The sequence below is a fragment of the Triturus cristatus genome, chromosome 7 (assembly GCF_964204655.1).
Source record: "Triturus cristatus chromosome 7, aTriCri1.1, whole genome shotgun sequence".
NCBI classification, from domain to species: domain Eukaryota; kingdom Metazoa; phylum Chordata; class Amphibia; order Caudata; family Salamandridae; genus Triturus; species Triturus cristatus.
Window position 1 is genome coordinate 1,210,431,579 of NC_140590.1, and position 20,302 is coordinate 1,210,451,880.

General features: G+C 43.6%; 1 protein-coding gene across 3 annotated transcripts in view; it reads right to left on the reverse strand.

The window, feature by feature from the left end:
• NIF3L1 (NGG1 interacting factor 3 like 1) overlaps positions 1-20,302 on the reverse strand; it is a 69,604-nt gene that overhangs the window by 27,767 nt on the left and 21,535 nt on the right. For all 3 annotated transcript variants that reach the window (XM_085618586.1, XM_085618588.1, XM_085618587.1), the window contains one exon: positions 17,203-17,659. In XM_085618586.1, coding sequence (XP_085474712.1) covers positions 17,203-17,638 — 436 coding nt within the window. In that variant the 5' untranslated portion in view covers positions 17,639-17,659. The remainder of the gene's footprint in view (positions 1-17,202; positions 17,660-20,302) is intronic.

The following is a 20,302-nucleotide window of genomic DNA, read 5'->3' on the forward strand; positions in this document are numbered from 1 at the left end:
AAAATGCAAAAAAGTGCATTTTTCTAGGAAATTGCAAATTACGACCAACTTGAAGTTGGTGGTAATTTGAGATTCCTTAAAGCAATATCGCGATTCGCGATGGCTACAAGAATAGCATTTAGGGAACTGCAAATTGCGACTCCCTAACTGCATTCGCAATTCAGGTTATCGCAAAAAATTGCGATTACCCATATTTGAATTCTTAAAGCTTGATACATTGCAGAACACTTTTTAGAGATCGCAAAATCGTTGATACATCTGCCCCAATGTCCTTAGACTACAGCATTAACAAAGCACAAGTACATTTAACAGATTTACAGCTGCATTGTACGTCACATGTATTTGCAATTTAAGTCAACGCAAGATCAAGTGATTTACCCATGGCCACATCATTTTCAAACAAATGCCAGAGCCCGTTTCAGAGCTAGGTTCTAACGTTGGGACCTTAGCCACTAGACCGCATGTCCTTTATCAGTGATCAGATCGGCACTCTTAGGAAAACATAATGGACACAGTCCCAAAGAAGCAAAAAGTAATGGGGCATTTTGAGGTTTCCATCTTTTGGAAAGACTAAAGGTTAAAAGAGGTAATGTAAAAAAAGAAACAAAGTAAATTAATGAAAACCCATTTTAAATTTATTTTTATTTAGTACAATAAAAACTAATAATGATAATACTAAAAAAGACGACATTTTGAACAGTTGTAATTTTAGGCAGTACAAAACACCTGTACACTAAGAATGAAACCCTTTGTAGACAGCCAAGGAAATACTGACTACATATGAAACTGTAACAAACCCGACCGCTGTACACCTTGTTGCTGGAACGAAGGCATCCTGAATAAAGAAGAGTGACTCATCCCTCAGGTGGGAGCAAATCATGGTCTGCTCACCCACCTGCCAACAAACTTCAATAATTTCCGGACTCGTACATTTAGTATAAATGACTCAAAGAGGGGCAACAGTGCGATTACGTCACATGAGCAATACTTTACCCCTTACGCCTGTATCTTTACTGACAGATCACATTTTGGGCTGTGATGGGGGCCTTTCTTACTAGACATTTCACACGGTGGAGGCTCCGGACTGGCTGACTCCTCCGTGGCCCGGAGCACCAGTGCAAGGTCTGCTGAGTGGCGGTCACACGGCCTCCATGGAGTTGTCTCTGGATGTCTTGGTGCCCTTCTCAAGTCTTGACCCGGTTTCTTCGCAGACTGAAGCATTTCTTTTGATTCGGGTTGCTATAGCCCAGGGTCATGAGCTGTGACATCACACAAGTGATGACATCACAATGCCTGTCATCCCAGAGTCCAGGCCACTGTGTACATCTCCAGCATCGCATGGACAAAGCGATGGAAGATCGGGCTTGCTCAGGATGTTGAAGAGTAAAATATTGCTAGTGTTTATGTTAACTAATTATATTCTTGAGAATATTATTTTCAGTATAGTGTAAAATATAATCCCTTCATCAAAGATGTGCAGAATTATTATTTGCTTTGGTATTCCATCTACAGGAATGCAAACAAGCTGTGACCTGTTAATGAGTTTGCATTTATTTTGCTGAGAAAACTACCAATTCCAACTTTATTTTTTACAGTTCTAAAGATGCGATATTATTTACAAATGTAGAAAAATATAGTATTTTTTTCCAAGCACAATAAGTGAAAGGCTACCTATGACTTATTTAACTTATTACACCAATATTGCTGAGACAAAATACAAATTTCATATTTATTTACATATTATTCAAGTTAACTGTACTTTTTACCAAAAGTACAAGCATATTTTTGGGAATTTCACATGTGTAAAAGTGGCTTCCTGCTCTTGTAATCCCTTACATTTTAAGATAAAAGGCATGCAGTTTTGGGAAAGTCGGACGGGTTATTTTCCACACGTTCACTGTACTTTGGACAAAAACCTGAGCTGCAACTTCATTAGCAAGCATTTGCAATGCAATAGGTTTCGCATTTGCTATTGGCATTGTAAATCACAATGCCTTTTATTGATCTGTTTTGATAATTAACACATAAATAAACAGCATTGTCGTTTACAATGCCAATAGCTCAAACTCTTGTAAATGCAAGACCTTTTACATTACAAAGCAGCCACCATTGTCCCGGGCTGCTTAGAAAGTGAAAGCGTGCATTGGCGCACTGAATGTGGCAGGAATCAGGCGGGCAACTAGAGCCAAATTGGGGGGGGGGGGCTGAAAAAGATTTCGGGGGGGGGGGGGGCTAAGTCTTCCAGCCATAGGCAGAGTGGCTGTAAGAAGGGGTGAAAACACAACAAAAGCCTCCTTAACGAGTAAATGGTCTTTTAAAGACCCGTGAAGTTCTCTGGTGCGGCTGCAATTAGACGGACGCCAGCCCGCGAGGCTGTCTCAACCGGGCTGTCTCACACGACGGGGGGGCTGAAGCCCGGTGAGCCCAATGGGTGTTGCGCGCCTGGCAGGAATGCATGTCGTGCCTGCAGTAGGATAAACTCATTAAAGAAAACAGTGCTTACAAATTAAATAGGACATACGTGTAACAACCGAAGTAAAAGGGTCAGTCCTCATGGGAGATTACAAATGAAGACAAGGTGGTACTAAGAAGGGACTAACACGCCTATTAACGAATCAGAAGCCAGCATTTACAAGGATAATGACAAGCTGTGCGGAGAGTGGGCAGGGTTCAAGTCCATACTCCAATACAGCATGCCTCGCAGGAGGCTCGACATACAAATGCACCTGTATTCATATGATTTCACATGTTCTACATATGAGAGCCTACACCGAAAGTCCCTCCAAATTTAAACAAGCATTGGCATAGCCAATAGGTCTCGCCTTTGGGACCTTATAAGTGTTTAGCCATGCAACAGTTGCGTAACTAAATACTTATAAGGTCCCAAAAGCGAGACCTATTGGCTATGCAAAGCGGCCGTGGGGCCGCGAAAGTGAAAGTGATCGCGATACGATCGCGATCAAACATCAAAGCGGCCGAAAGTGAAAGTAATCGCGGTAAAACGAGGCGCGCGCTCGCCCGCGCACATGCACTGTAGCTCTAGGCTGGCCTGGTAGCACTTTTTGGAGCCCTCTCAATAAGTCTCGCCAGACCAGCGCATGCGCTGGGTCAGGCGAGCCCTAAAAAGAAAGGTAAAATCTTGGGGATGTTAGCTGCAATGGCCTTGACTATGAAACGAATGACATATGGGGGGGGTGCGTGGCCAGGATGTCAGCTGTATCAGACGAGGTGTGAGGAGCTCTGCTGCTGGCCTGTAGTTGCTCCTTGAATAATCCAGCCAGCAGCTACACCGATGCACTTCTAGGGTGCCCTACACAGTGGAGGGGCACCCCCACTCGACTACTCCGCTGAGTAGGGGTGCAATTACTGCGATATCCTGGTCATGAGGTACCATCCGATGTGGTAGGCCTGCGCAGCACTGCCCCATCGCCTTACATGGGGAATACACCTACGCCGCTGCCACACACACTGAAGACACTCATCCGAGGAGTGCAGCAGTTTTCTCTGCCACCTGCCGCTGCCAGGGGATCCCTGGCCTTGTGGCATGGAGAGCGGGGGCTGCGTCCTCCTGCACAGGCCCTGCACCTGCCTGCCATCGCCGAAGGAGCTGCCTGCATGTGACAGGCGGTAGCCCTCACCAGCAACTGCCAGAGCGTCCTCCCACCCCCTCCCCGATAATGCTGACCTATGTACTATGCTCCGGTGCGGGAAAACTAGCCAAAGTGAGGTATTGACCTCCCCTGCCCCTTTAAATTGGATGTGGGCCTCGCTGGATCTAGCCCATGGCGGAGCTCTAATCGGTGCTCCCTATACTCTCCGACGCCCGGGACTATGGAGTGTCTGCAGAACAGAACTGGATTCTGCAGCCCAGCACTGCTCTGACCCCCGCGGTGGGGTCCTGGCAGTTGTGGGCCCGTGCCTGCTTGAGGGACTTAGTACTGAGGCCTGTATCCTGCCATTGAGTGGAGTGGAGGTGAGTGCGGGGGACAGCCTTAGTCTGACCTGACATATGTTTGCAGTCTCTGAATTCACACTGAGTGGCTATTCACCTCACCCCACTCCACCGCCACTCAACCGTCGCTTGGCTGCACAGCACCGCCCAATCTAACGTGAACCTGGTGACCGCCAGGACATTATTCATCCGTTTTCTGGCCTCCTGCGATCACCGCTGCACTGGGGTCTTGCGTATCACAGCACATGATTCAGGTCACAGATCATCTGTGCAGCTGTAACGTGACCACCACGGCGTCTGACTTGCAACACCTGGGCCTATTGTGGCTCCTTGAGTGCTGGACCCTGAGAGACCACTCAAAGGCTTCTTAGAGGCGCTCTGCACCACCAAGCGATGCTATACATTTGGAGACCAGTGAGCTAGTGACCCCCCCCCTGTATGTGACATCGTTGTTGATGTCTTCCGGAATACCACATTAGCATGTAGACACCTAAAATTGCTATATAGCCCTTTCACCTGCCCAGGTTATACCTGCTATTGCTATCTGGGGGCATACTGGCTGGCCTGATTGGGCCTTGATCCCCTTTGCAAGGGAACGCCCACCTTATTTTGGGTGCACCGACATTTGTCCTACCCTGTGGATTAGAGAGTGCATGCTTTAGGTGGGACCACCAAACAATTATTGCCCCTTCATCACTCTCGGATTTGCTTTGACTGGCTGAAAATGATGGAGAAGCCCAAGACCACCAAATCACTAGTGAATGGCGCCGGAGAGGAGACGTCTATCTCCGCTCCTGCGAACAGGACTCTCAACAGCCTCCAACACCTTGAAGCAACTCTTAAAAATCATTCCACTCAGTTCGATAAGGTCCTGCAGGCCATCATGGACACTAAAATGTCCCTAGAAGCCCGCATCGACACTGTCTCACTCAACGTGAATCTGCTACACGCTGACCATGGCAAGTTAGGAGACAGAGTAGAAGAAATGGAATCCACCCTTGCCACAGTGGGGCCAAAGGTGCATGACCTGCATAAGCGACTGAAACATATGGAGGAAGAGGTCATTGATCTGCATCGCAGAGGATGCAGAAGGGCGATCCCGGTGTAACAACATTCGCCTTTTGGGCTTTACCTAACGTTCTGCGGGTCCTAGCGTGGAGCTGTTCATAGGGGACTGGCTGGCGACAATGGTCCTTGAAAACAAGGTGCCAACATTCTTCTCCATTGAGAGGGCGCATCGGATGACAGGCCGACCACCCCTTTCAGGCAATCCACTGCGTCCCATTATAGCACGTCTCCTAATTACCATAACCGCCTGGTGCAAAGTTTTCGCACCAAGGGCCCTTGCGAGTAGGAAAATTCGACAATTACAGCATTTCCTGACTTCACGATTGAAATACAGAGGCGCTGGGGTTCTTACTCCAAAGTCACACAGCATTTTTGTGAGTTGGAATTTAAATATACGCATTCTTTAGGGCCACTCTGGCTCCTCGTCTACTGCAAATATACCACAAGGCCCACCACAGGGGCATCCTGCCGAGGTCCTTTCGTCAGGCACTCCTAGTGGTGTTCCAGAAACCGGGCAAGGACCCCCTTGAGGTTAGTTTCTATCACCCATTATCAATGCTGAACATTGATTATAAAATTCTGGGTAAGGTCCTGAGCCAATAGACTGTTCCCGATGCTTTACTCTCTGGTGCAATTGGACCAATTTGAGTTTGTGCCACAAAAGGCACCGTGCTCCAAAATTCGATGTTTGTGCCACATCATGGATGATATGGCTGGGGAGGCCGTCCTTTTAGTGGTTGAAAAAATGAAAAAACAGAACATATTGTCCAAACTGAGAATGACTGCACATTTCACTTTGTAACTCCTATCATGAAAAATAAAACATGAGAGGAGGGCTTTATGAATTTCCTTATTACTCAGGAGAATATTTATTATTTATTTCACATTTCTCTCCTATTGTGCGCTTTAACAATAATTCATTGCGCGTTTATCTTTTATACAAAACAACACAATACAATACATTTCACAACAAAACATAATGATCTTAATCCCCTGAATGAAAAAAAAAACATACCACATTCACTCTTCAAGCATTCATGGCCAATATACTCTTACATACAATACACATGCACTGAACAAAAGAGGTCCTAATGACACCTTTCCTTTTTTTTGGTAGATTGACTCCCGAAAAACGTATAAGTCAAAATACTTTATCTCTTTTTGGTACGATAAAGGTACAGTAGAATGTTGTTAATAGGAAAATCACAGATAGGTGCAATAAAGGACCAAACTGGTCGACGTGTTTCGAACCCCTATCTTTTTAGGTTCTCTTCAGGACCAACCAATTTCTGTAACAAAAAGACAACAAATCCGCTTTAGGTATTTTAACACAACTCAGAATTTTTAAAGAACCGCCAGCAACTAAGCACACCCACCTTCAAAAAGTGCCTCAAAAAATGGAGTCTTAACTGTCTGTAATCGATCCAACTTGCCCCAGGGCTGTGGAACACAAATGGAAACCACTTATATCATCGTTTTTATCCACAGAACAGAAGAGACATACACACAAGACAGACAAAAAAGGCTGTTGAACGTGTCCGTTTAACTCACCATTCGAGATCGATCTGTAATCTCTACGGGGCAGCCCAAACACTGTAATGGAAGTTGATTAAAATCAATCGGAGGATGGATGGGTGCTAACAACCACTGAAGTCCAAAATGAATCCCATATTAGCTTACCGGATTCGGGGAAGGCTGCCTTCTTCGCCGGCTAACAATCAAATGCTTAATTTTTCTTTCTAAGAGCGAAAGGAAACACTGGTCGGTAACCTCCTAATAATCTCCAAGGGCTACAGTGAAACACTAGTACGACCCGGGGAAAGGTGCTTACCTAAGTGAGTTCGCTTGCTCGTCTCACGTAGGTATCCCGTGCCGGCATCTGAAAGCAAAGGGCGGTAGAAGTCCTCGTTAAAACTGCTCCGCTGGCCAAAACGGAGTTACAAAAGACTGCGTGAACCTTCCTGAAGAGGGAGACGGCTTACCGAGATTCCTCTTCCAGCTTCTCGTAGCTGCATCAGTCCATTGGTAATACTCCTAGGGAGTCTGGGAGTGAGTAACGACGAAATACTCCCGGGTCAAGGGATCCCGTTGGCTGATGGGAGATGTAGTTTTTCTGTGCCGATAGTTGAACGAATGGTGGGATATTGAGTTTTTTGGATGGAATACTAGTCAATCGCCTTGACGGTGTCTCTAAGCTTTGTCTGCATTTAAAATACGGAAGACATAGTAAAAGGAGGGCACCCTAAATGGAACATCTTCAAACTAATATGATCTAATCAAACAGAAATAACACCACGAGGTCTTATGCTGTGACCATCACCGTTTAGACCAATGGTCTGAAGATCTCCGCTATTTCATTTAGACCATTAATTGCCGTATTAAATTTCATGATAAGTAATGCTTCGCGTTGACTTAAATGGCCTTCCAAATCACCCCCGCGGGGGTCTCTCTCAATTTTGGACAATACTGTCCATTTGAAGTCTTCCTCACTATGTGTCATTGTGACCCAGTGGCTGACTAGTGGGGCATTTTCCACTCTTCGTCGAATCCTCGACTTATGCTGGGTAATGCGTTGCCGCGCCTCCTGGGTAGTCTTCCCGATGTAAAGCTTTGGGCATGGGCAGGTAACTGCATAAACAACATTCCTCGTTTTACAGTTAGTGAACGTATTATGTCTCCAATGAATATTATTAAACGTGAAGACATCTCCTTCTGTAGTTTGCTCACAGCATGTGCAGGTTCCGCATTTGTGGTGTCCTACAATTGGTGGCATATCAAACATACTTCTCAAAGTCGGAGGTTGCTGTTTCGGTAAAGCCGCTTGCACGATATAGTTGGCTATACTTTTCTCTTTTTTGTATGCAAACAAAGGAGGGATGGAAAATTCCTCATGAAGGTCCTTAATCAAGTGCCAGTTAGCGAGGATGAGTTTTCGGAGTTGGTGTGTGTTAGGGCAAAATGTTGTGACACAGACTGGTCTACTGCCCATTTTCTTTGTTCTTTGCTCCAACAATGTTTCCCTTGGTGTCCACCAGGCTCTCTTGAGGGAATGTTTAAGTAATCTTTTGGGGTATCCCCTCGCCAATAGACGATCTCTTAGTTTGTTCGCATGCACAAAATACTCCTCTTTTTTTGTGCAGTTCCTGCGAATCCGCAGGAACTGGCCATATGGTAGGTTTTGTCTCAGACTTCGAGGATGGTTGCTGGTATAATGTAGCGCCTTATTCCTATCCGTCGGTTTCCTAAAAAGTGTAGTTTCTAGATGTCCATCTGATACCTCCACTTTAACATCCAAAAATGTGATCGATTCATTTGATGATGCACAGCTGAACTTAATGTCATTTGACCTTTCATTGAGCCAACCAACAAACTCATCGAGTGATCGCTGTGTGCCTGTCCAGATTAAAAAAATGTCGTCAATGTAGCGCATGTAACTGGAGATGTTTGCCAGAAAAGGGTTGTTATTGTATATGAAATTATTTTCATATAGACCCATATATAACACCGCTAATTCTGGGGCAAAGGGACATCCCATAGCCACGCCTCTTGTTTGGAAGAAGAACTGTGAATCAAATGAGAAATAGTTCTTGGACAATGAGAACTTGGCTAATGCCAAAAGGAATTCCGTGGGTACTTGCACCGGTCGCTCTCTTTGACCCAAGAACCACTCTAAAGTCTCCAATGCTTGATCCTGGGGAATCTGGGTATAGAGTGATACCACATCCAATGTAACCATCAGTTGCTTTGTGTTATCAAAACACACGGATGCTATTCTGTTGAGAAAGGCAGTAGTGTCTTTCAAATGGGCCGGGATTTCCTTAATAAATGGTTTAAGGAAAAAATCAATATATTGAGCCACTGGCTCAATCAGTGACTCACATCCCGACACTATAGGCCGTCCTGGGGGATCAAGTTCACTTTTATGCAGTTTGGGCAAAACATAAAAGACCGGTATTCTAGGGTTCTTATTCTGTAGAAAGATGCGTTCTTTAGGACCGACAAAACCTTGTATGTAGCCTTCCTTGATAATATGGAATAGTTGGTTTTGTAATTCCTTTGTTGGATCCTTGGAGATTTTTCGATAACATGCAGCATCCTCTAACTGGCGTAGTTCTTCTTTCTTGTATTTATTCACGTCCCAGATGACAATTGCACCACCTTTATCCGCCTGTTTCACCACTATCGATCTATCATTCTTCAAGTCCATCAGAGCATCTTTCTCTCGTTTGGCTAAGTTGTACTTGACATAGCCTCTTTTGCCTTCTATTGCCTGTATTCCAGATAAGACGGTTCTTTCGAAGGTACTAATTTCTTTAGGGACTTTGGGGCCTGTTGGACAAAAAGATGATTGTTTCCTCAGTCCAGTTAGTTCTGTTGTAACAACTTCAGTAGAGTCCGAAAAAAATGTTTTCAAACGAATTTTGCGGCAAAACTCCATTGTTTCCAACTTCGATTTTCACAAAGTCTGTTGATCTAGAAGGAACAAAACTTAATCCTTTCTCCAATATTGACATTTCAGCACCTGTTAGAATTTTATCAGACAGGTTGAATATCGGCGAGGAAACTAGCTTCTGTAGTACTGGCGGCGTGTCCTCATTTCCCATGGTTGGGAGTATCGCAGCCGTCCTCTGCCTTGTCGTTGGCCTCGGGCTAAAAAACGTGCCTCCTGGTTAGATATTTGCGGGTCCTGATTTTGTTGATTTGCCCTTAGATTTTGATTTGCCCTAGTGTTTGTGTCCGGAACCTCGCCCGAGGAGGATGATGATTCCGAAAAGGTGATAAATTTCTTTCGTGACCGTCCTCGGTAATTTTGGAGGTAGTTTCTCGAATCGTTATTAATATAAAAGTCTTTGTTTAGATAAGGGTAAGTAGATTCCAATGAAAAATTCTTTTTGTCCAACTCAAACTTATTGCTTTTTTGAATGACTGTGTAGTCTTTGAACTCCAAAATCTCCTTTTCAACCTTTTCTAATAGGGCTTTTGCGTCAGTTAGATTAGGATTGTTTTTAATTTCAGTCTCCAAGTCCGCGATCTCTTGTAATTGTACCAACGACAGCCTATGTGCTGTCTCCACCGTAAGGACCATAAGGTCCCGGCTGCATTTCGTCTCTATGCAGCTATATCCTTTCTTGTATATCGGATCATCAATGAACACGGCCGGGATGTTACGTATCTGTAGTCCCGATGGAATTGTCCCTTCCCTTAGGTGTTGTAATAAGAAGTGCCCATGAAGGTCCGTCCATATTTGTTTTTTGCGTAATCTCGTTAGTTTGTCTAACTCATTCTGTGTTTTTGCTGTGACACTTAAGGTGGCAGATGCAAAGACTGGTGGCTCTCGTATTAAATTCTGAATATGTTCTTCGCTATAGGCGAAGGCATCTTTTTCTGCCATTGCACACTAAGATGGGGGATGACAATGGCTCAAACATACAAAGACGTACTAAACAATTAACAACACAACAGTTTCACAACACCATCCGATGCAACGCACGGCACATGTATTTCACACCAAAAGTCGCTAAAGCCTCGTGGCCCTTTTTGCCACTCGAACGACCTCGCGGGCCTCTGCCCGCTCCTAAAGCTACTAACCAACACTGGGTCCTAGCTCAAAAAAACTCAGTAGGACTGAGCCCAATTAACTGAAAAAACAGAACATATTGTCCAAACTGAGAATGACTGCACATTTCACTTTGTAACTCCTATCATGAAAAATAAAACATGAGAGGAGGGCTTTATGAATTTCCTTATTACTCAGGAGAATATTTATTATTTATTTCACATTTCTCTCCTATTGTGCGCTTTAACAATAATTCATTGCGCGTTTATCTTTTATACAAAACAACACAATACAATACATTTCACAACAAAACATAATGATCTTAATCCCCTGAATGAAAAAAAAAAAAAACATACCACATTCACTCTTCAAGCATTCATGGCCAATATACTCTTACATACAATACACATGCACTGAACAAAAGAGGTCCTAATGACACCTTTCCTTTTTTTTGGTAGATTGACTCCCGAAAAACTTATAAGTCAAAATACTTTATCTCTTTTTGGTACAATAAAAGGTACAGTAGAATGTAGTAGTCCTTTTAGTGGTGGTCTCACTGGATTTCCAAAAAGTATTTGACATGCTTAGTTGGTCTTATCTACTTTAGGTGTTGGAGGTGTTTGGGATGGGTCTTAACTTTCTGGGTTGGGTCAAGCTCTTGTATATTTGCGTCCATTCTCCATAGACAGATGGAACAGTAAAGAGTGCTCCTAATCTCCAGTGATTTTAGCACTCGCCATGGAGCCACTTGCTGCCCTGCTAAGTGCCAGGGACACTTTCTGGGGTATTAGGGTGGGAATAGACTGGGAAACTATGTCCTTATAAGCAGACAATGTGTTAGTATGTCTGGGGGACCATTCCCACTCACTGCCGTCCCTCTGCGACCTACTTGACCTCTTTGGAGAGATGATAGGCCTCAAGGTTAACTGGGGTATGCCTTGTATCTTCCACTTGCACCAAATTGAGCCACAGCGTATAGAGGAGATGGGTGCAGGGCGCATGCAATGGAGGTTTAACACCTTTTGTCTACCACAATTACCGTGATCTACTCAATGGCAATCATGGTAAGGCTCTGGCCTTCATTCGCAAGTACATGCACTTCTGGACCCGATTGCTGCTCTCCCCCATGGGTAGTGCATGGGTGGAGAAGATGCTGGTTTAACAGAGGCTCTTGTATTTCTTTGCAGCTCTGCCAGTGATTCACCCCAAGGCATTTTTTAAGATCTCTGAGAAGCCTGGAGCCCAAGCTTGTGTGGGGACCCACTCGGAAGAGGATCTCACTCCCCATGCTTCATCGCCCCATGCTTGAGGAGGGACTTGGGGTCCCAGAACTGAAGCTATATTTTGTGGTAGCCCAATTGCAGTGGCCTATGGACTGGCTGGCCGGAGATGGAATGGCAGAGAGTACCATGCTCCAAGCAGAACCAAAGGAAATGGACGTGCTAAATTGGCTGTTCTCTCAGAGAAGACCTGCAAGGGAACTGGGTCTGCCGAGTCGACTGGCCAAGCATGGTTGGAAACAATATATGCAACCTAGGCAAGCACCAATCCCTTATGCACCACAGCTCCCTCTCTAAAGTGTACCCGATCGCAAACTGTGATCGAGGTCCATGATCCCGCTCCATGGCGAGAGGTCAGAATCACCCAACTGGTTGACCTATGCACTGATGGTAGTCCGTTATCATTCCAGGGCCTGCAGTAACTTTATGGGCTTGGTGCTGTTCTCCTTCTAACATTTAGTACACTTATGGCGGTAATTGGGAATATGTGGGCACCGGGGCAGGCTGAGCCGCCACTGCACCTGGGATTGCAATGCTTCTTGACACATGGGCTCAGTTGCAGAGAGATATCTGTACTATATATGGCTTTACAGGGCAGATGCCCTCAGCACAGAATTAACCTCCAAGCAATGAGCCTTGGCTCTGGAGTGGGAGAAGCGAGTTTCCCGTAATGCTGGTCTAAATTTTATGGAATTTATTATTTATATCAAACATACCTCACACCACACCGCCTCCACAAAATATTCCCTGCAGTATCCCCTGCATGTTCGAGATGTGGCCACGGGGACACCACATTTATACATATGGTTTGAGACTGCCCTCCGCTGCGGCACACTTGAACCTAGGTGCTAGCACAGGTGTTATCGGTGATCGATGTCCAGCTTACACCGGACCCACTCCTTTGCCTTCTAGGGATTACGCAATGCATTAAACGTAACAAACACTACCTAAAGCTCATTGATCTGGCCTTGGTCCTCTTTAAGCGCTTGATTGCAATGGAACTGGAAAGCCTCCCACCCAGGATTAGGAACTGGCTACAGGTGACTCATAAATGAGCTCTAGCAGAGGCAGATGCCATGACACATTATCGTGGGGCAGAGGGGGGAGGTGGAGCAGCTACAATGTTGAGCACTTAACGTTCGTAAGTTGTTTGACAGCTTGAATTTGCTACCCCCCCCCCCCTCCCCTCCTTCGGGCTGCGGAACCCGCCACTGGGAGCCAGTTGGATACCTGGACTGGCCCACTGGGCGACCCATCCACCCACACATATATGGTTTACAGACACTGACGGCGGCCCAGTGAACTCTTGGGCGGGAATACATCGGGGCTCATTCTGCTCCCTTGTTTCCCCATGAGCACCTGATAGTTTCCACCCCTATTGTTGTCACATAATCCTGCCACTCATGTCTCCACGTTTCCCATTAGCAGCTTTGGGAAGCGCAGGCCAGGCAGATTTTGATGTTATTGACTTCTTGCTCTAAGTTACAATTAATATATTGGCTGCTCTTCTACGAGACACAGTGATTATGGTCCTATCCTTCCCATATTTCATTTCAATTGTTATCAGGCTGTGACCTCCACTGCATTATGTGATCTGCTTCCAAACTTTAACACGTCAATATACTAGGATGTGTTTGTTGACCTACTACATGACTATGTTTTGTACTGTATCCTGTATTATATGTGAAGATTCTCGATTAAAAATGCCAATAAAGAAATTTAAAAAAATGAAAGGAATGAAATTGAATAAATGGACCTTCGCTGGGAACTTGTGTGCTTTCACCTGGGATCCTTGATATTTTAGGAGGAATAATTTGAGAAACATAACAAAGCTAAAGAAACTTCCCATTACAATAATGGTGGGAATTCTGCACATTACCAATAGATAACAATGGATTCAAAGTACCTGATACAAAACGGCATTGTGTACCTAAGTTGAAATTAGGTAGGCGACCATGTCCTTTTGCAAATGTTGCGTCATGTTTAGCATTAACAAAGCTTTAATTTACATCAAAAGGCAATTACTCACACATAATATTATATAGTTGTGATCATTTTACGTACAAGTAGATCTCCTTCTCTGGTGGTCTGTGGGCAACCCAGAATGGGGATGCCTTCCTAAATAGATGAACACCCAAACACTTTTACATTTCTGAGTATTGGTAAACATTTTACGGGTACACTCCCACCTTGGATATAGCGGGTATTTACTCCTTATTCTGTATAGAAATCGGGAGGAACATCTGAAAATCGATGGGAGTGTACCGGATGGTGTAAAGACAAAGTACAAATGCAGCCTTGGTTTACATTTAACCATGAATAAATGTGTATGCTACATTTACACATGCACAAACTCCTGGAAAACTATTATAGTCATCGCATCCTTGGAGTACTTGTGGCATTTTCAGTAAAATCTAAAAAAGTATAAAAGAATTGACTTCAAGCACAGACATAAGCCAACTTAAGTAAAATGTCTGTAGAGTTTACTGTTTTTTTGGGCTACTCATACTTAGGTAGTCATACTGTACACATGTATCATCCACAAAGGCATTACATACTTGCATATTCGCAAAACGCTTGGGTAATTCATCCTTACATTGTAGACATGTGATCTGTGACTAGACTTTCTCAGTGTTGCCCATAGTCAATAGTGTATATTAACAAAATGGAGTGACCCTGTGTCCCTAGGAACCTGGGTATTTGATATATAAAGAACAATGGTTCCCTTGGGTAGAAACAATGCGTATTGCGGTTAGCCGTAGTTACTTCAGCATAACATATGATACATTTCTGAAAGCCAGAACATTTTTTAAGCAAATGGGGGAAGGAACAAGAACACAGAAAAAGGGTTTTTCATTAATTTATGTCTCAGAATTGATAGCATTCGTTATGCGAACCAAATTACATACAACAAAAATACATTGCAGAATTTTTGCACTTCAAAATTCATACAGTGATACACAATGGTGAGATAGTAGTGCTCAGTGGTGATATAGGTACACAGTGCAGTGAGGTGGTAGTGGGGGGATGCGGTTTGTTTTGGAGGGCCAAATTCAAGAAGCAGTGACCAGTACGTTAAACAAATTATATAGTTGATAGCGACTATGTCCTGCAATCTGTGCCAAAATAGATCGTCAACGTTTCAACCCTATGGGCGCTTGGTGGAGTGTCACAAGCGGGTCTTCAAACACTGCTTTCTGGTTCAGTGTTCCGTGAGGACTCCATTTTACCAGAATACAATCATTTTTTGATCTTCTGTGCAATTCATATCACAGTTGACATGTTGCTAGAATAAACCAACCCCTTCAATCAATTGCCTTGACCGCCCTTGAAATTCTAGGGCGGCCTCTCCTCCCCCACAGTCCTGATGAAGACCCGCTTGTGACACTCCACCAAGCGCCCATAGGGTTGAAACGTCGACGATCTATTTTGGCACAGATTGCAGGACATAGTCGCTATCAACTATATAATTTGTTTAACGTACTTGTCACTGCTTCTTGAATTTGGCCCTCCCAAAACAAACCGCATCCCCCCACTACCACCTCACTGCACTGTGTACCTATATCACCACTGAGCACTACTATTTCACCATTGTGTATCACTGTATGAATTTTGAAGTGCAAAAATTCTGCAATGTATTTTTGTTGTATGTAATTTGGTTCGCATAACGAATGCTATCAATTCCGATACATAAATTAATGAAAAACCCTTTTTCTGTGTTCTTGGTCCTTCCCCCATTTGCTTAAAAAATGTTCTGGCTTTCAGAAATGTATCATATGTTATGCTGAAGTAAGTACGGCTAACCGCAATACGCATTGTTTCTACCCAAGGGAACCATTGTTCTTTATATATCAAAGTCAGTAGTGGCCATGAAAATAATATGCAAATGAGATCACCACACATGAAGCAGTAACTTTTTGGGTATCCACGAACATGGGATCCATGCACTTCCTACAAGTATCTCAGCATCCATCTTGAAGCCAAATGGGATCTGGTGTAAGTGGTGCAGAAAGTCTGCAAAAGAACACACGTGAGCCTAGTTTTGCAGAAGGTTTCTAAGGTTATGATTAAAAAAATGTAATAATGGAATCAATACTGTTCAAAAATATAAATTATACTATCCTATTACTAACCATATGCACGTAGAATGAATGCACTGCTTACAATATACACCTGTAAAACTATATAATAAAATATACTACATTAAATGTATGATTAGCAAATTAGACAGAAGCTATGGATGTACATAAAGTAATGCCCATTTATGCAAATAAATTATGGAAAATGTAGGCCACATCATTCTGATTTTTCTAAAGAGAGGCCTGACCATTCAAGCTCATGTTGAAGAACTTGTACAGGCCTGCTCTCCAAAGGTGTTTGTCCTCAAAAAAGAAGTTTATACCCCTTAAAAAATATATCTAGATGCACAACCCGCTTCATGTCCAGAATAGTCACTGCATTGCCGAAAGACAAGCAGGTTTACGGCTCCACGTTAATAATGAGGACTGCATCATCAAGTAGAGATTCAGTATCCGGAAGCTGTGGTTTGTTAACTCTATTCTAAAATTTCTGACTTGCTGAAACCGATACTTATATCCCGACTAACACAATGATATCAAATCGCAGCATTACATGTGTTAAGACATCCTCTAGCTAATAGGTAAACCTCACCTAGGAATCTGGCCATCTATATGCTAGAGCAAAGATTTGCTTGTGTTATTTCAAATTACATCACAAATCTGAGTTTTCTGTGCTTTAAAACTGTGGGCAATTGGGATTTCCAAGGTATAGTCATTGATGATGAATAATATCAATACCCCTGAGTGGGGCTCATGTGTAGGTGGCTCCAATATGGCTGATTCCCTTCAAGATAGTGTAAAGCTTGCATTTGACTGTCTGCCTTGTTCCTACTCATTCCTCCTGACTCCCTGCAAAAACCAGTACAGCAGAACTTGTTGCACGACTGGTTTGGATCAACAAATTGTTCAATAAAAATTGTACAATAGAGCAGAGAGAAGCCAGAGACCTCGAAAAAGTAAAACGTCTACTAAGGAATAGGCCAGGCTAGCGCCTAAAACAAAAGGATGCTCTCCAAGTCTAACCCGCCCCAGAAAGAGTGGGGTGTTGTCATCATTCAAGTGGGCATCCATAAACAGGGGTGTAGGAGCACTCCCGAATGTTCTATCAAATATTTGATAAGAGTGGGGAACAGGAACAACTCCCGGGAATCTCAGCAGTGGATTAGGCATAGACGGCAATAGACTTCACCCAAATTTCACAAATAGAAATCTATTGGCCATGAGCGATTATATATACATATTTTATGAAAGAAAGAACCAACTCACCCAGTCCTTTTGCTAGCCAGTCATTTACTCCATTTGGGGTGGCATCATAGGCAGTGTGTGGAGAGTAAATGGCCACTCTGTTCTCCAAGGCCTGAATCACCAACCGCTCCTTCCAAGACTTCCAGGTGATCCGTTTAAGAGGTCGAAAGATTGGTGGGTGGTAAGACAGGATCAGATCTGCCTTACAGTGCAGTGCTTCCTCCATCACTTCCCCAGTCAAATCATTGGTTAGAAATAGCGTGCTTACGGAATGGGGAGGACTCGGTTCAACCAAAAGCCCCACATTATCCCAGCTCTCGGCCAATGACAGAGAGGCAAAATCATTCAATGAGGAGACCAGGGCCTTCAGATCCATTAGAGGACGTGAAGAGGTACCCAACAGAGACCGAGGGTGGAGGAAAACTTGAGGACCTCTGCTCAAACACAACCGCAGCATGCAGTAAGTACGTTAGGACTCCTAGGAAAAAAAACCACAAAACTGCATAAGGTAATGCAAAGAAAGCAATGTTGCTTCATGTTCAAAGGATGAACAGTTTTGTTTTAAAATGAATACTGCATTTAACAAGAAATATCTACTAAAATAGTATGTGAAGATTATCAAGTTTGATTAGCTGTTGAAAGAAAAGTATCCAAAACAAGTATGCTGCAATGTGAAGATTAACAAATGAGATTACACAATAAAAGAAAATTGGCCAAAACACATATGAAGCCAATAAAAGTAAATATGATTTTTACTAGTACAAAGAAAGGTACTACTGGCTATGAATTACTTTAAGCTGAAAAGTAACTTAAAAACACAAGGATAACCATAAGCAAACCATAAACAAGCATGGGCATAACTAATTAGTCTTGCTTTTCCTGTACATGCAATGGCAAAGCTAATAGGTCTGGATTCTTGTACTAGAAAGAAAATACCATACGGAAACAATTTCTTGGGCTACAGCAGTGGGAGTAGGGAACCTTTGTTGAATAAAGAGCATTAACAGAGCCAAGCTGTATCTGCACAACGGTTTGTGTTGAAAGGACTACAATTAAAAGGAATAAAATGCAAAATATTGCATAGAAGATACTTTTGATAATCTGGCAGTATTTTCGGTGTAAATCTAAAAAAAAAAAGCTTCTTGGGATATATACATCTTACTTTATGAAAAATAAAGTTGAAAGTCAAACAACTTTACCAAGTTACCTAAAATGGTAATTGATTAAATAATAGCCTTAGCCTGCCTTAAAGATGAACAGGGTGCACTTAAACAAAAAAGCCATTACCCAGCACTTATTGTCATCATATTAGTAAAATAAATACAACAGAGAGCATGCACTCACTCTGAACAAGCTAAAAGTCGTGACGCTTGTGCAGTCTAACAAACAAGCATTGGCATAGCCAATAGGTCTCGCCTTTGGGACCTTAGAAGTGTTTAGCCATGCAACAGGTGATGTTGTTACACCAAGGATATTGTGCTGGATAACTAAACACTTATAAGGTCCCAAAGGCGGGACCTATTGGCTATGCCAATGCTTGTTTTCTCTCTGGGGCTCCACACACACACGTAGCCTTCCCTGGAGATGTATATGGAGATCCCATGGATGTATATGCCACACACAAAGTTCTCAAGTTTTCCATGTCCATCCATGCCTGAGTAGCTCTTCCAGTGCATGTTTTTTCTCTGGGACTTGTAGCCCTGAATTTATATTTGGATAAACAGTTCTACAAGCTCCATAATGGAAAGCAAATACCTGGACTGGATGAGATACGCACACACCTGGGAAAGTTGATAGTTCTGCACACAGTTATCAGAGTAAGGCGCTTGGTGGATACAATGCAAGTGTATTTTCAGATTACCCTCAATACCCACATATGTGGCTCAACATCCACTACTGTTTTCTTGTTTCTGGAGGAGGGGGGGGGGGGGGGGGGCATACTGGAACTTATTTTTCATCATCAGATCACACTTTGACCTAGAAGGACGTGAAAGCCAGGATGAAGAAAACAATAGGAAGCAGTGAGAAAGAAAGAACAAAGGGATGAAAAAGAACCCGCGAGACTGAGGTTCAGAAACAGGTAGTGAGGGGAGGAGAAGGCCTGGGATGGAATCCGGAAGGGGGACCTTACTGTTGGGGAATTTGGCAGTTTCAGTGGCCTCCTAACAAAACCTTTGAGCCCGTGCACTTATTCATAATGAATAACTAGGATTATTACTGTAAAAAAACCTAAGCTCCAACAGTGACTGATGTGTGTCATTTACATCCACTCCTGGCTTTTTAGACAGACTCAACGTGCAGTTTACGCTTCCCATTCAGAAGTGTGACGTCACATGCTGCACAGCGTTCCTGTCTAAAAATGCAGGTCGTACCGAAGGAGCACATTTTACAGGAGTCACCTGACAGGTTTTTGGATAACACCATGGACCTCGTTCAGTGTTTGTGACACTTCCAGTTAATGCAGAAATTAAACTCCTGACCACTTATACAGCCCACACCACAAATACATCTTCTCTTTTAGTTTAAATAAAATACGTTTCTTACCTTATTCAAGGGGCACGGATTTTAGCAACCTTGGCAGGATGAACGCCCGATTTGCAAATTTTACACTGACCTCGCAGCAGCCGATCAACCCACTAAGCTGCTTTAAGGCTAACAGTGGTTTATTCAAAGCTTAACTTCACCAATCTCTTTCGAAATTAATAAAACTGAAGGGGTCAGATGTAGAGTGTTAAAGGCACCCCGCAAGCACCACAGCTGCCAGTGCCCCTGCCAAGAGGGAGACCTTTAGTCAGTCCTAGGTTTTTAGCCCTATGCACTTTGTATTATCGGACTTGTAGTTTACTTTTCTCATCATAAACGTGAACCTAAATATCCTAGAATAAACACTACTCCTGCTGGATTTGAAAGCGGGACTAGCTGAAAGTGTCGAACAATACACATGCCAACTGGGCAGCTATGAAGATCTGGGGAACTCCCTGTATCACAGGAAGAAGGAGGAGGGGAGGGGTCGGGAAGCCGTCATCTCGTACTGGATGACACACAGGCCTGGACTGCCATGCCGTGGGTTTGGCCCTACCCTGCTCAGCTGTGTTGACTCCATGTTTCATGGCTGTCAGCT